Genomic DNA, 15,695 nt, shown 5'->3' with positions numbered 1-15,695 from the left:
AGAGGAGAAAAGTAGAGAGAGGAAGGGGAAGGGAAAGGGGGAGGGGAAGGGGAGGAAGAGGAGGGGTTGGAGAGAAGAGGGAGGAAAATGGGAAGGGAAGGGACAGCGGGAAAAGAGGAGGGAGGGAAGGGGGAAGGAAAGCGGAAAGATAACTGGTGGGGAGGAGGGAGAAGAGATAGGGAGAGGGAAGAGAGGGGAAGGGGAGTTAGAAGGGGAGGAAAAAGGAGAGGTGAAGGTCAAGGAGAGAAGGGGGAGGGCGAAGCAAAGGAAAAAGGGAAGGGTGAAGAGCAAGGAGAGAAGGGGGAGGGTTAGAATCGGAAGGAGAAGAGGCAGAAGAAGGAGAGGACGCCGGGGCAAGAGCAAGGCCAAGGCCGTAGGAGTTCCCAGGTGCCCTGCCCCATCCCACTGCTCAGCCCCAGCCCTTCCCGCCTCCCCCGCCCCCCCCCTCCCGGCGGTGCAGTCGTGGCAGGGAGACCTTCACCCGCTCCCTTGCGCAGGCATCTCAAAGACTCCTCTAAGCGACTCAGCCCGGACAAGGTTATTGGACTGTCTTGTCACGTTGGGACAGCTCTATAACCCAATCAGGCAGCCATACTGGTAGCTCCGCCCCTGTCAGCTTCCGGAAGTCAGGTTTCATGGAATCCAAGGCTGGGTGAGAAGCCAGTAGCCAATGGAGAAAGGGGGCGGTGCGCCCATCACGTGGGACGGTGGCCAATGAGAGGTGGGGAGGGTGACGTTGTGGCCATGGCGGCTGAGGCTGGCCCGCGGGTAGACGTGTAGCGGCAGTTAGCAGCCTGAGTCCGCGGCAGCTACCCCATTAGCATTCCTGCCCACCAGCCCTCCCGGCGGGAGGCGTCTAGCTCATGGCTTATCACTCGGGGTACGGGGCCCAAGGTGAGCGCGGGGCGGCATGGGCAGGGGTCCGGGCCTGGCAGCCCTCAGCCCAGCAGAAGGGACGGGGGCTGCGGGGGTGGGTGACGTCATCACGAGGGTTCCCACCTTTGCCCTCATCCTCTACATCCTGCCAGGCCCCGGCGTCCCTCGAGGATCCCGGGTGTTCCCGACCAGGCCTGTGTTCAGCCAACCTCGGCTTGTGTAGTCACTGGCACGGGGAGCTCACTACGTGACAAGGAAGTAGCCCATTCCCAGGCAGAATAGTTCCGGTGGACCAGAGGCCCTTCCTTGGGTGGCACTTAAAGCTGCCCCTTAGCCTTTCCTTGTGCTGCCAGAGACCAAGCCGGGCAGAGCTCAGCAAGTCACTTCTCCTGATGCCCTTTGATTTTCTGCGTTCTGAGGCCCCTCCCAGCCCTGACATCCCCTGTTCTAAGAGCCCTCCCAGCCCTGATATCCCCTGTTCTAAGAGCCCTCCCAGCCCTGACATTCCCTGTTCTAAGGCCTCTCCCAGCCCTGACATCCCCTGTTCTAACTCCCAGCCCTGACATCCCCTGTTCTAAGAACCCTCCAAGCTCTGACATTCCCTCCCACCCCTAACATCCTCTGTTCTAAGGCCTCTCCCAGCCCTGACATCCCCTGTTCTAAGAGCCCTCCCAGCCCTGACATTCCCTGTTCTAAGGCCTCTCCCAGCCCTGATATCCCCTGTTCTAACTCCCAGCCCTGACATCCCCTGTTCTAAGGGCCCTCCCAGCCTTGACATCCCCTGTTCTAAGAGCCCTCCCAGCCCTGATATCCTCGGTTCTAAGGCCCCTCCCAGCCCTGCCATCCCCAAGGGCCCTCCTAGATCTGTCTCCTCTGTAGACATAACTCTAGTCCCCAAACCCTGCTTTCCCACAGTTGTCCCACAGGTTCCCTCCAGGGCCACTGTAATTAGTCCTGTCTAAATAAACACTCTTCTTCAGGCTAGATATCCCCAGTTCATTCAAAGGAGGCGGGTTCTCTGGTCCTTCTCCTCTCCCTGCTGTTGTCTGGATGCTTTCCAGCCCAGGAACACCCAAGCAATCTGAGCTGAGCCCTGTAGTTCACCCCTCATCTTGCAGAGGGCAGCATGGGACCTGTGTCCAAAGTGGAGCACCTAGGGGCTCAAGGCGAGATTCCCACCCAGGTCCTGTGCCACACACATTGAGGCCCAGGGCTGCTGGAAGGCAGAGCTGTCTAAGCCACAGACCAATCCCAAAGGCCATGTTTGTTGGGTGGGAGAACATGTGGAAAGGCCAAGAGGGAGATCCAGAGAGAAAAACGGAGGAAGTACCTGTGGTTGGTCCAGTCCCTGGCATATACTAAGGGCTCTTCAAGGGGATTCTAGAGTTCAGCTGCAGAGTGGATGGCAAGGCCTGGACATCCAAAGGGAGGCCCTCAGGTCCCGCTGCCAGTACCAGGGGACCTCAGGGCCAGGGCACCTAGTAAGGTTTGGAGGAGCTAAGTAGCAGGCACAGTAGCAGGGCAGAAAGCAAGCCCTTCTGAGCTTCCTGGGTTTGGGGAGAGGGGCCCCCCAGAAACAGTCATCCGTGAGGCCACAGGGCTGTGGGGAGTTGTCTTCTCATGCCCCCTGAGGACTGGGCTTCCACTCCTCCATTTGTCTTTCACACGATTGTCCTGGCTCTCCTTTCCTTTTGCATCCCTTTACATAAGTCTTTCCTCATGCCTCTCTGCCATCCTGCCTCAGGACACAATTCCATTCCATTGGCCACCGGCAAAAGGTGGCTGGGAGTTCTTGGGAGGTGTGGAGTCCTTGGCTTTGCCCCTTCCCTCCTTGGGGCATCTGCCGTCCAGGCCAGAGGGGGTGTCCGTGGTAGGATGGCCACTTGGACACGAGGTGGATGGGATTCCCGGCCAGCCAGGAGTTGACCTTGCTGGTGTCTGTGCTTCCTTCCAGCTCAGAGATCTGTTGGGTTACTGCTTCAGGGCCTCTCATTCTGCCATCTGCCCCTTCTCTGCTCTCCCTCTTCAGGGTCCAAGCATCGGGTCAGGGCAGCCCCAGAGCCACCACCGCTCTTTGATGACACTAGTGGCGGATACCCGGCTCAGCCTGGCGCTTACCCACCACAGGGCTCAGATGTGGCCTTCAACGTCAACCACCTGCTCGCGGATCCTATGGCTAACGTTGCCGTGGCCTACGGCAGCTCCATCGCCTCCCAGGGCAAGGATATGGTGCACAAAGAGGTGAGTGACCTCGGAGGCCGGGAGCCTGGGGCTGTGCAGGGGATGTTGGGAGTGGTCCAGATGAAGAAACTGAGGCCCACGCACATCGGGTCACTTCACCCTGATGTCCTAGGGCTCCTTGGGGACTGACTCACCTGCTCACAGGCCTGGGATAGGGCTGAGGCAGAGCAACCAGCAAGGAGCCTGTGCAGACGTGGCCTGATGAGAGAGAAAGGACCTGAGTTCAAATCCTGCTTCTATGGTTCCCTGCCCGGGTGACCTTGAGTATCTTCTTTCTTGGAATCTCAGCTCCCTCCTTAATAAAACAAAGGGGTCTGACTTGATGGTCTCCAAGGCCTTCCAGCCCTGGCGTTCCTGGTTCCGTGGGCTAAGACCCTCCTGGCCCCCGATGCCTCGATTGTCACCTCAGCGGCCTCTCTCTTTTCCAGCTTCACAGGTTTGTGTCCATGAACAAGCTTAAACACTTCTTTGCGGTGGACACCTCCTACGTGGCCAGGAAGCTGGGCCTACTTGTCTTCCCTTACACGCACCAGGTGAGGTGGTGTCTGCCTCCCCGGGGCTCCTGGTCTCCTTGGGCTGGGGGAGTGAGGCTTTAGCTCAGCCATTTCCTGGGCCCTGACGTTATCTCTCTGTTCCCTCTGCCCCTGAGAACTGGGAGGTTCAGTACAGCCGGGACGTGCCTCTGCCCCCTCGGCAGGACCTCAACGCCCCTGACCTCTACATCCCCAGTGAGTATCAGGCCGGGGCAGAGGGGCTCAGGGTTTAGGGCTCAGGGCTCAGGGTTTGAGCTCACTGCATTGAGGCTCTACATTTCTGTCTCTCTTTGGCAGCGATGGCCTTTATCACATACATCCTCCTGGCTGGGATGGCACTGGGCATTCAGAAAAGGTTGGCCCCCACCCTTCACTCCTGGGGACCTGGGTGGGAATGCTCTTTGACCCTTTGAATCAGGTTCTCAAGTCGCCTGGCCAGAGGAAGAGGGGCAGGGCAGGGGCTCAGCCCCATCCTTAGCCCCCCACCCTTGTGTTCTCCTTGGGGAATGGAAGGAGCCTGGACTGTAGCCCCGTCTGCTGAGTGCTTTTCTTAGCCTCTTCATCTGTAGAATGGAAGCAAGACTGTTTTGGGTCCCTGCCTAACAGGGTGTTTTTGAGGGCGGGGGGAGAAGGTGGAGTGATCAGGAAAAAAGGGTTATTGATCTTCTGCTCACTGCCCCCTGCCCCGTCCCAGAGGAAAACAAACTAACCCCTTGTCCATGTCCGAGAAGTATGCCTCATTCCACACCTGTCGTCCACCACCTCTTTGTCAGAGGTCTGAGGTCTCTGAGCCTGGTCGCTCATGGCTGTTGTGATCCTGATTCCCCTGGGGGGCCTGGGTAGAAGCAGGACCTCCCTCTGCTGACCCTGCCTCCCCCACCCCGCTTCCCGCTCTGCTCCAGGTTTTCCCCCGAGGTGCTCGGCCTGTGTGCCAGCACAGCCCTGGTGTGGGTCGTCATCGAGGTGCTGGCCCTGCTCCTTGGCCTCTATCTGGCCACAGTCCGCAGTGACCTAGGCACCTTCCATCTACTTGCCTACAGTGGCTATAAATACGTGGGGTGAGTTTCAGGCCTGGGAGTGGGGGAGAGACTGGGCAATGGAGCAGGGCTGGGCTGGGCAGGGCAGGGCTGAGCTAGGCTTAGGGGCCTTTCCCCCAGATGCAGAGACAGCTGTTGAAGTTTCTGCACCAGAAGCCACCAGGCAGAGAGGATAGGGAGAGATGAAGGTATGGTGTTGAGGAACAGGGCTGGACTTGGGGAGGGAGGGAGGAAAGGAGTGGAATTGGGCTGGAGATGGGGAGTTTTGTCAAGATCAGAACCCTGGAAATAGCGATTCAAGAGGCCTGGAGTCAAATCCTGGCTCTGACACTTCATGAGCTGTGTGACCCTGGGCAAGTCACATCCTCTTGTTGGGATGGGAGGGACCTTAGAACAGAGAGTGTCAGAGCTGGGAGGGACTTTAGAACAGGGAATGTCAGGGCTGGGAGGGCCCTTAGAACAGGGGATGTCAGGGCTGGGAGGGCCCTTAGAACAAGGGATGTCAGAGCTGGGAGGGTCCTTAGAACAGGGAATGTCAGAATTGGGGGAATCAAAGAGTATCTGTTCGACTCCCTCATTTTACTGATGGGGAAACCAAGGTCCAGGGAGGGAGAGCTGCCTGCCTGTGTAGCATTCCCCCAACAAGTCAGCTTGTAGATTTAGTCCCTTGGTCCACCATCACGCCTGGGCCACCCAAGGGTCCTGACTATCCTTTGCTCCCCAGCATGATCCTGAGCGTGCTCACGGGATTGCTCTTCGGCAGTGACGGCTACTACGTGGCCCTGGCCTGGACCTCAGCTGCCCTCATGTATTTCATTGTGAGTCTGAGACGTGGGGCAGTGGGCCTGCCTAACCTTCATGCCCCCTCCCCCTCCCCCCTGCCTCCTCACAGGGAGCAGACTAATGAGGAGGAGGGGACAGTGACCAGGAGTGTCCTTGGGATGGGATGTGCCCCCCCCCCTCAGCCCGGGTCTGGTCCCTGCCCTTTGCCCTTTCTCTAGCCCCCCCTGAAGGTCTGTCTCCCACAGGTGCGCTCACTGCGGATGACCTCCGTGGGCACTGATGGGGTGGGGGGGCCTGCACCCCGGCAGCGCTTCCAGCTCTACCTGACCCTGGCTGAGGCTGCCTTCCAGCCAATGATTATCTACTGGCTGACCTTTCACTTGGTTCGGTGATCCAAATGGGGTCTCCCCTCCTCTCCAAGGAAGACTGCGATGAAGATGACCATGATGATTTTTGTCCTGTATATTGAAGATTTTAATTGCTTCAGCCACATCTGTCCCTCATTCCTGGGAGTAAGGCCCTGGACAGGACCTTAAGAGGGTCTGAGGAGGTGGGAAGGAATGGCCAGCCAGGGATAGGCAAAGGAGCTCTTAGGGCCTGCAGTCCTGGGCCGGGGGGGGGTGGCGAGTGGGCAGTGAGGCCTGGACCCCATCAGATGTCTCTTGTCCCCAGAGCCTCAGCACCGAGTGCTGGAGTGGGTGCTCCAGGGGCGACTCCATTTTACAGAGGAGACTTGGCCAGGCTCCACTCGAGTTAGCTGAGAGGAGCTACCATTTCTCCAGGCCTCCGTTAAAGCTTGCTCTGCGTTTGACATGTATGGTCTTACTGGGTGCTCACAGAGAAGAGGGAGGGAGGCTGAGGGCTCACCAGCCACACTGGCCCACCGGCTGATATGCAGCGTATGGTTCCTGCCCCAGCCCAGGGCTGTCCCAGAGATGGTGCCTCTGATTAATCGAATTCCCATGTCTCACCTTTGAGCTCCAGGGGCCAGAGGCTTCCCTGGAAAAGGTGACCATGTGGGCCCCTCTGAGGGATGAGGCGAGCTTTCTGCTCCTAGTCCCAGGTAGGGAGAGGAGGCCCCAAAGGTAAGAGGGGCTGGCCCATGGGTTTCGAGCCCCATCCCACCCCCCAAAAAAAGCATCAGAGGGTTTAAAGCTGGAACATCTGGTCCAGTGCCCTCATTTTATTGATGAGAAAACTGAGGCACATAGAAAGGTAGGGACTTAGCCAAGGTCACATAGGTAGGGAGTAGGAGAGCTACGATTTGCACCCAGGTCCCTGACTCAAAATCTGGTGATCTCTCAACTTCATTGGGAGCCCTGTAGCATGTCAGGATTGGGAGGGTCTTCTGAGGAGCTGGTCTGACCTGGTCCTCTGACAAAATGTTGTCCTGCCTGTTGGAAGAGCTCTTGTTGGTGGGGAGCTCATCTCCTCCATAGGAAAGGTCTGTCTTCTTTTCTGGCATTCACTTATTCCTTTGGAATCTCCCCAGCTTTTCAGCTCTTTCAGGGAGGGTCCGTGACTCCCCGGGGCCTTGGACCCAGATTTGATGCTCAGCTAAATGTTTGTTGTCCGGAAGGGGGGCCGGTAATGGTCCTGGAGTCATGAAGAACCTGGGTTTGATTTCTGGCTCTGCCCCTCAGCTGTATGACCTTGGGACAGTCATTGCTTTTCTCCAGGCCTCAGTTTCCTCATTTATCAAGTGAGGATACTGAAGCAGTCCACCCCCAGAAGACTCAATTCTATACCATGAACATTGGCACCTGAGGGGAGGGAGGTGGTCACCGGCCCCAGTGTCTGTCTCTGCTCAGAGCCCCAACTGGGGAGGCTGGAGACTTGGCAGTCTCATTCCCTGCCTTTCTACTGTCATACTACACAGTGAGCTTGGGTAAGGGCCTTTCCCCCATCTCTACATGAAGTGGTTGGACACTAGGAGTTCTCTGATCGTCCATCGGAGGATGGCGACCAGAACTGGGAGGGGACTCGAGACTGTCTTTTGAGTCGGGCATCTTAAGCCCGGAGTAGGGGGTGCTGGCAAGCTTCACCATGAAGGGCCGGGCAAGGGACTCCCGCCACACACACTCCTCCACCCGGATCTTTGCAACTGTTTATTCAATCACAAATGGCCAGGACTGGCCTAGAGAGACTTGGGTTTTACACACAAACTCCTCCAGGCGCTGCAGAGGGCCAGGCCCCCAACGCCTTAGAAAACCGGGGCACGGGGAGAGACAAGGACAGGGGTGGGGGGGGTGGCAAGGGGGGGGGACACAGAAGAAAGAGCCGAGAAAAGGCAGAAGGAGGGGAAGGCCAGAGGGAGAGCAGGGAGCGGGAGGTGGGGCTGAGGAGGAGCTCCCGGCTGAGCCTGCTCACGCCCCTCCCCTCCCCGAGGCCCTGCCTCCCGGGCCACGCCCTGGGGTCGCTGGGAAAGAGCGGAGGGATGATTAGTCGCTCCTTCTGGAAGTGGGGTGGGCCCAGTTCCCCTCTCCCGAGCTCAGTCCCTCTCCAGCACCCCTGTCCCCTGTCCCTCAGTTATCTCCAAAGCGGATGAGGACCCCAAACCCCTCCCCAAGTACTAGGTTTTCCAAGTAGGGGCTTGGGGCTCGAAGGGCCCCCGTCCGCCTGGGCTCCCGGCTGCCTTTGGGAGGCGCCGCTCTGACAGAGGCTGGCGCAGCGCAGGAGGGCGAAATGGGGATGGGGGGAGGGGCGGGCCATCCCATAGCAGCAATTTCGGGGGGCAGGGGCTGAGGAGGCCCCGGCGCCCCTCGCCTTCCCCCAGAGCCGAGGCTTCTGGGGGACGGGGGGGGGAGCGGGGAGTGGCTCTTCTCCGCTGTCCGAAAGGGGCGCGGGGATGGGGGTACACAGGCGTCCGGTCCGTTCTTGGGGTTCATTCCCTGGCCGGCTTCCCCCTTTAGAAACTCACCAACGTATAAACCATACTGTGGGAGAGAGGAACGGGCTGGGGTTGCGCGCAACCAGTGAGAGCCCTTCCCCTCATCCCCCAAAGGAGGGTCCCTCTCCCCTCCTAAGGTGGGACGGAGCTCACCTGTACAGGTAATAGAAGAAGGAGAGCAGGTAGAAGGCGAGTTTGCACCAGGACTCCTTCTGACAGTAGTTGAGGATGTCTGCGTTCATGATGGAGACGGCGTCGTACATGACCTCGGAGCCGTCTGCCGGGCGGTGGAAATACCTGGGGGAAGGGGAGGGGGCGAAAGGAGCCGGGAGTAGGACCGGGAGAGCCGCCACGACTTCGCGAAGTGTCACGTCAGAGGGCAACCCTCGCAGGAACAGATAAGTCATCTCCGAGGCTTTAGAGACTTTGCATTTCCCTTTTGGGATGGTTGGGACTAATAGTAGACTGAAATCTGCCTTCCCGGAAGACCGACATGGGGGCCCCTCCTCCTCTCCCAGGCCTGAGGACCCCTCCCGGCAGTATGGCCCGACCCAGTAACCTCACAAGCACAGCCCTGGCACACCACTCCCCACCCAATCCCGCAGCCTGGTCACCTCCATAGGTGGTAGAAGAGGAGGGGGATGTTGAGGCCCAAGGTCACCCACTCCGCGGCGCACAAGAACATCAGGCAGAACAGGCCGTGGATAGAATACTCGGGAACCACGAGCTGGAGGAGGGCCAGGGGGGCACCGACCGGTCAGGGTCTGCCCTCTAGTCCCGAGTAGGGGGTGAGGCCCACCCTCCCCTGACAGGCCCCAGAGGAGAAGGCACCGTACTGAGGTCAAGCATCTGGGCTCCGTTAACCCACCTGTTCTGTGGTCCTGGGACTGGGAGAGGGAGTAGGGGTCCTGGGGTGGGGCGTCCCTGAGCCTGCTGGGAAGAGAAGGGCTGCATAGGGATGCCTAATTTGCATCTTATTATGTGGCAACTCGACCCGCCACGCCCACCTTCCTGGGGCAAATGGAGCTGAGGGAGGAGTGAGGCACCAAAGACTGGGGATCCGCCTAGAATCACAGAAATCGGGGCCAAATCTGGGGCCAAACCCGACCGGTCCGACCATTTCAGGGCACAGAGACTGATCAGAGGTCACACACAGACACAAAATGGAAGTGGATTAGCGGGGCCTGGATTCCCGTCCAGGGCGCTAGGCTGATGGCCAGACAGACAGACAAAGGGGGGTCCTGTGACCCCCAAGACCTCCCACTGACCTTCCTTAAGAGGCAGCAGATCCGCTCAATGTTTTTCAAACGCTCACGCTGTGGGGAGGAGAGGAGGGTCAGGCCGAGTGAGCCCGGTGAGGGAGGATGCAGGACAGAGTCCAGTGGTGTGTCGGTGTGGGTGTGGATGTGGATGTGTGTGGGGGGGGGGGCGCACCAGGTCCAGCTTCCCTGAGGGGCGAAGACCTCCCCAATCGTGCCAGGCCAGCCCAGCTCCCCGCAGCCACAGGGACTTAAGCCTTGTTTCCATGGCGATGTCACCACAGAGGCAGGCGCCGCCATTCCCATGGCAACTGTCGCCATGGAGGGCAGGCACTTCACCCGGATCTCCCCGGCAACGGCCGGGACTTCATCAGCCAAAGAGCGCGATGGCCAAGACACCCAGTGGGCTGGCTTCGACGCCCCGGTCTGACACGGCACCAAAGGCAGCAGGCATGGGGAAGTGGGCAGTCTCCTCTCCCACCCCTTCGCCCCGTGCCCAGGCCATCCTGCCCTCCCAAGGTCCCTCCCCCTACGAGGCTCACTGTCTTGCCCCGAGGCCGGTATCTTTCTACGCAGATCTACCCTCTGCCCAGCCCCAACACAGACCCGGACAGACTGACGGACACACCTCGGCACATCACATGTATTGACTTACTGCCCTGGCAGGGTTGCCCTGATCTATGGGGTTCTTGAAGTCGGTCCTCAGTTCGTCAAAGGCGATGATCTGGGTGGGGGGGGGGTGCCTGTCAGGCTGGGAGTGCCTGGGGAGAGTATCCCACCCTGGACCCCTGGACAGGGGGCCCTCAGATTGTTTCCCAACCCTCCTTTATTCATCACCTTCTTCCTAGGCTCCATCTAATACTCGTGTGGGGAGTGTTTTTTCTCCCCACAATCCAAGAAGAAACCATTTTATAAGTGAGGAGACTGAAGCTGGGCCAGAGGAATTGACTGGTCCAGGATCATATAGCTACCAGGTGGCCCAGAAGGGCCTGAGACCCAGGACTGTCCTGACTTGCTAAAGGGCAGTAGAGGCTGGGCATCCCACTGTGGGATCTGTGACTTCTGCCCCCATACCTCCCCACCAGCACCCTCATCCATCTGTGCCCTCCTCTAGCACCATCTGAGCTGGTCAACCTAGGGGCAACTGGGGACAGGAATGCTAGGCGTGTATGCACTGGAATGTGGGAAGAGGAGACCCCTCTGTGTGTTCCTTCGGCAGCCTGGAGTAGGGGGAGGGTGGGTAGTTCTAAGCTAGAGAACATCTCGCCTTTCCTGTTCCCCAGGGTGCCATCTGGAGCTCAGGGTGCCACTGGGTCCAGGCAGGGGGGAATAGCAGAGATAACCTGTGTCCTATCCCAAGGCCAGGCCCAGGGTGCCCCTCCCTCGCTCCATCACTCCCACAAGAATAAACAAATCCCCCGCACCACCACCACCAACTGACACCTGTCACTCACCCAATGAACCTGTCAAGAGACCAGGATGCCCTGGGGTTGCTTAGCAACTTCAAACACCACCTCCTCACCCTCCCTGCACACATGGTGTGGGGCTGGGAGGGGGACCGGGCTCCAGATGGAGGGAGAGGCAGGAGAGAAGGAGCCCGAGGCCTGGGCTCCAGCAGGCCCAGCTCTGCTACTGTTCGCCATATGACCTTGGGCAACTGGCTTTGCACCCTTGGCCTCACTTTCTTCATTTGTAACATTAGGGAGGGGATTCCACGAGGGGAGCTTCCTCCCCTGGCAGCGCCTCCCTGGGATTCAATTCAGCTTCCTCCCTGCTCCCCCCAGTCCCCTCCCTGCAGCTTCTGCCTCCCTGGATGCCAGCCTTCCTCTGCTCCAGCACAAGTGCCCTTCCCTTGGGAGAGGGCAGGTGACTTGTTTCTCCTCTCACCCTACACACTCCATCTGGTCATCCTTTCTTGGTGAGAAGCAAGTCTATGCCCCAGGCTGGCAGGGAGCTCAGTTCTAGAAGATAGGTCCCCTGGAGTTTGGGGGGCCCTCAGTGAGACCTGGAAGGAGTGGGGGGGCAGAAACTCTGGCAGCCTCAGTGGCCAGGAAGTGCGGGAAGGCTTCTGGAAGCCCCTTCTTTTACCACAACTGCCCTAATCCACAGCCTCTCCTTCTTCCCAGTCCTCAAACTCCCACTTTCAGCCCCATTCTCGCTGCTCCTTCAGCTACAGTCTTTTCTTACCTCCACCCCCCTTCCTGGACACAGGCTCTGCTCTCTAAAGACTTTGTACCTCCGGAAACCTGTCTGCCTTAGCTCCCTTGGGCCTTCTTTCATCCCCCTAAGGGCCTGTCTCCTCTTGCTCCTTCCCCAAGGTTTACTGCCCACTGCGATGGCAGCTAGAGTGTTTTTGGGCCTGAAGTCAAGAAGTCCTGAGTTCAAATCCAGTCTGAGTTCGATCCTTGGCAAATTACTAAAAACCTCTATTTGCCTCAGTTCCCTCAACTGTAAAAATGGGGATATTAACACCAATTTCACAGGATTGTTGTGAGGATCAAATGAGATGTGTAAAAGCACATACTTTTGTATGTGTGCCTGGCACACAGTATGTGCTATACAAATGTTTATTCCCTGTCTCACCTGACCTCATGTAAGGGAGTGGGGAAGGTAGGAGACTGAGGCAGGGGGTCTATACATGCAGATGGGAGAAGAGATAAGGGAAAGAGGCAGAAAAGAGACAAAGAAAACAGGCACCAAGAAAGCTATAATACCCAATGCAGGGTTTGGACACATAATTGGGGCTCATTAAATACCTGTTGAATGAACAAAGAGCCAAAGATAAGAGGGATGACACAGGCAAAAAATGGGGAGAAAGGGATGGTGATATGAGCGAAGAGTCACAGGGCCTGGAGTGTGTGTGTGTGTGTGTGTGTGTGTGTGTGTGTGTGTACTCTCGAGTATGTGAGCAAGGAGCCCTAGAAACAGGGATGAGACACAAGGAACCAGCTGGGACATATGAGGAGAAGACAAGACATTTGGGGCAAAAGGATGCACAGGAATGGAGGAAGTGACAGGAAGAGGTTCAGAGAGGATGGAGGTGGGTGAAAGGGGGAACAATGGGAAACGGGAGAGAGATTCAGTTCACACAGATGGTGAGAGAGGCACAAGTGTCAGAAAGAGACAGTTAAGGTGGAGAATGAGGGGCGCAGAGACAAGTTGTGGGGGGGAGGAAAAAAGGGGAGAAGCAGACTGGAAGGAGCAAGAGAATAAGGAAAAGAGAAAGGAGACATTGAACAAAGAGGAGGGAGATGAGGAGGGGGAACAGAGACAGAGATATGGGGGAAGAGGGGGTAGAGAGAAATGAGCCTGACAGGCAGAATAGGAAATGAGGAGGGGGAAACAGATGGAGAGGATGACAAAGATGAAGACACAGACATATGGGAGAGAGATGAGTGAGACAGGAAGTACAGAGGGAAAGGAAGATGAGAGAAATAGCAAGAGATAGCAAGTGGGGCTGGAGAAAGGCGAGAGATGAGGACAGAGATGTGGGAAGGAGAGATTGAAAGTAAATGAAAGAACGCAGATGTGCAGACTGAAAATGATGGCAGAGGAACAGGAGAGGGGCGTGGATTTGGGGACATGGGGAAAATGTGCATTCCCTGAGGGTAGGAGCCATGTTCTAGCGAGTGCCCGGTGCAGGTGCCCAGGAAACATTTGTTCAGTGAATGAATGGAATGAATGACTGAGTGAATGGGAGGAGGGTGCTAGAAAATTGGAGAATGGGAAAGAAATGGAGAGAATAAAAAACAGCCATAGAAAGGAGGTTAGGAGTGGAGAGAAGAGACACTGGGGGTGGGGAGCAGAAAGGGAAGTGGAGGAGGCTTGTGGGGATGGAAGGAGGGGACAGGGATGCTGGCAGCATAGCAAAGACTTGTCAGAGAGTAGAAGGCAAAAAGGGAACCCTGAGCAAGGGAGCCCCTCCACTCTTCCCCACAACCCCAGAACTACCTGGCCCTTGAGCTAATAGCGACCGAGGACAGTAAGCAGCAGAGTCCAACACCGCTAAGAATCAGGCCAGAGGAAGGATGGAGTCTTGGAAAGGAGGGGAAAGGGGGGGGAGGGGGGATATGGGGACGCAACAGGACGAAAGGGGTTGGTGAAGATGGGGAGGTCTGTCCCATCAAGACCCTTCCTTCACGGACACGTGGGGTGGGGGAATGAAGAGGAAGGGGTTAATAGGTTCCGGTAGATGTGGGACTTGTAAACAGATGCAGTTGCTATGGCAACTGGCTCCATCACTCGGCTGGAAAAACCCACAATGGAGAGGAAGGGAGGAGGGGGGACAGACAGACCTGGATACAGACAGAGAGAGGATTGAAGAGGCTCTGCCAGGAAGAGGGGAGAGGAAGAGGAGAGCTATACTGGAAGAAATTAAGCCCCCAAGTGCAGAGCAACCCGAATCACTCCCTCCCCCCGCCCCCCCCCCCGCTTCCCATCCAGCTGCATGGTGGACCAGAATGGGGTATCGGTGACAGAAAAAAGGGAGGATGGAAAAATAGGAAAATGGGAAGGGGGAACAGGTATTTGGGGAAGAAGGAAGGGAAGAGGCAAGGGTGGGGGAGGGAATAACAGTAGGCAAGTTTCCCCTCGTCGCCCTGAGAAGTTCCCCCTGTAGCGTGCAGTGCCCCCGCCCCCGCGGGAGCCCGGGGCCGCAGACCCCTCTGCCCCGGTCTGGTTCCGTCCCCCGGCCCCCGGCCTTACGTGCCAGATGACAAAGAAGATGAGGGATGCGCACAGCACCAGCGTCAGCATGTAGCAGAACGCGGCGAAGGTGAACGCCATGGCCCCGGGGCCCAGCGCCAGGCCGGGGGGCGCCAGCCTACGCCGTCGGGTGGCCCCGTCGCCGGGGGACCCCGGCCCGGCCCGGCTCCCGCTCCGGCCGCCACCCCGCCCCACAGGGCTCAGCGCTGGCCTGGCATGGCCGAGGGGGTCGCCCAGGCGAGCCCCGAAGAGAGACGCGCCCACCCAGCCGGCCGGCCCGGCCGCTGGGGGCTCGGGGAGCGCGGGGTGGGCAGGCGGCTCGGGGGGCGCGTCCGCTGGCGCTGGCGGCTGCTCCTGCCCCTCTCGCTCATCCTGCGCTCGCCCCGCGGCTCCCTCTCCAGCCCGGGAAGCTGGGGGGGCGGAGCCGGGGCGGGGCTCCCCCACAAAGGGGCAGGCCTGGCCTCCAGGCGGGCGGGGCCACAGCCCAAAGCTAGCAGGCTGCTGGGGACGCGACAGCCCACTGGCGTCCGCCGAGCGAGGGACTGGAAGAGACGGGTCGCGGGAGGGTCCTATGGGGCGGGGGGCAGAGCCCACATTAGTTCGGGGTGATCGTACCCAGCACAGCCGGCCCAGCGCCCGCCCCCGCAAGCAAGCAAGCGAGCACACGCACACACATACACGCGCGCGCGCGCATTCACACCCATACTCACAAATGACAGCTCCCCTCCCCCCCAACATCGTGCTGCCAAAATCGAGCACAAAGGACACCCCGAACTCTTGCAGTTCTCCGATTCCCCGCCTCCCCCCCTTATATACACCCTGGGCCGACAAAGCAATCACACGCACCCACGCAGATTGCCACCGAGGGCGGGGGACAGCGCTCGTGGGTCCATAGTGGGAGGCAGGCACAATGCTTTGGAGTTGGGCTGAATGGCCACGGCTTACGAAGTCCCCACGCAGCTGGCTCCAAGGGTGTGTGCACATCTTTGCCACCTGATGGGCATGGAAAAGGGCGGGGGCGGGGACAGGTAGGAAAAGGAACCCGACGAGGCATTCCTGGGACCTCCCCATCTGTTTTCCGGCATTACCAGCCCCAGCTCCCTTCCTCTCCGTCCCATTCCCGACCCTTTTGTCGGGAGCCGGAGCTCTTCGGGACACCCCTCATATGCAGCAAGCGGGTCAAGAACCTTAATGGCAACAGCCCATCCCTCACCATGCCAGGGTGCTAGGGGCCTTAAAAGCTCACCTCTCCTGGCTCAGGAGACACCTTCCCTCAGCCCACAGCCCCCCCATATGCACCTTTTCCCGGCTCTGGGGATCCCCCCCCCTGGACGCAGCCCACAAACCACACTGGCTGGCTGCCAACCACCTT

At 58.7% G+C, this 15,695-nt stretch overlaps 2 protein-coding genes across 4 annotated transcripts; one reads left to right on the top strand and one right to left on the bottom strand.

The window, feature by feature from the left end:
* The first annotated feature begins 706 nt into the window (after positions 1-706).
* YIF1A (Yip1 interacting factor homolog A, membrane trafficking protein) lies at positions 707-5,960 on the top strand. Its single transcript, XM_020968098.1, has 8 exons — positions 707-894; positions 2,906-3,117; positions 3,546-3,650; positions 3,767-3,845; positions 3,948-4,005; positions 4,553-4,708; positions 5,412-5,505; positions 5,716-5,960. Exons 1-8 carry the CDS (start codon positions 864-866, stop codon positions 5,860-5,862), a joined length of 882 nt encoding a protein of 293 aa, XP_020823757.1. The 5' UTR covers positions 707-863; the 3' UTR covers positions 5,863-5,960.
* Positions 5,961-7,565: 1,605 nt separating this feature from the next.
* Positions 7,566-15,583, bottom strand: CNIH2 (cornichon family AMPA receptor auxiliary protein 2). 3 transcript variants are annotated; one of them, XM_020968097.2, is made up of 7 exons: positions 15,170-15,583; positions 14,324-14,892; positions 10,275-10,343; positions 9,629-9,676; positions 8,975-9,087; positions 8,514-8,657; positions 7,566-8,406 (listed from the first exon to the last, which is right to left on the bottom strand). In XM_020968097.2, the coding sequence occupies exons 1-7, from the start codon at positions 15,375-15,377 to the stop codon at positions 8,379-8,381; spliced, it is 1,179 nt and encodes a 392-aa protein (XP_020823756.2). In that variant the 5' UTR covers positions 15,378-15,583; the 3' UTR covers positions 7,566-8,378. The 3 variants fall into 3 exon arrangements, 1 of the variants encoding a protein (XP_020823756.2); XR_013484073.1 differs by lacking the exon at positions 7,566-8,406 and adding an exon at positions 9,229-9,293 and having other exon boundaries at positions 8,569-8,657; XR_002320871.2 differs by lacking the exon at positions 7,566-8,406 and adding an exon at positions 9,229-9,290 and having other exon boundaries at positions 8,569-8,657.
* Between the last annotated feature and the right edge of the window lie 112 nt (positions 15,584-15,695).

This window comes from Phascolarctos cinereus, unplaced genomic scaffold (assembly GCF_003287225.1).
Source record: "Phascolarctos cinereus isolate Bilbo 61053 unplaced genomic scaffold, phaCin_HiC Scaffold_9;HRSCAF=440, whole genome shotgun sequence".
NCBI lineage: Eukaryota > Metazoa > Chordata > Mammalia > Diprotodontia > Phascolarctidae > Phascolarctos > Phascolarctos cinereus.
This window is presented reverse-complemented; position numbering and strand designations above follow the sequence as displayed.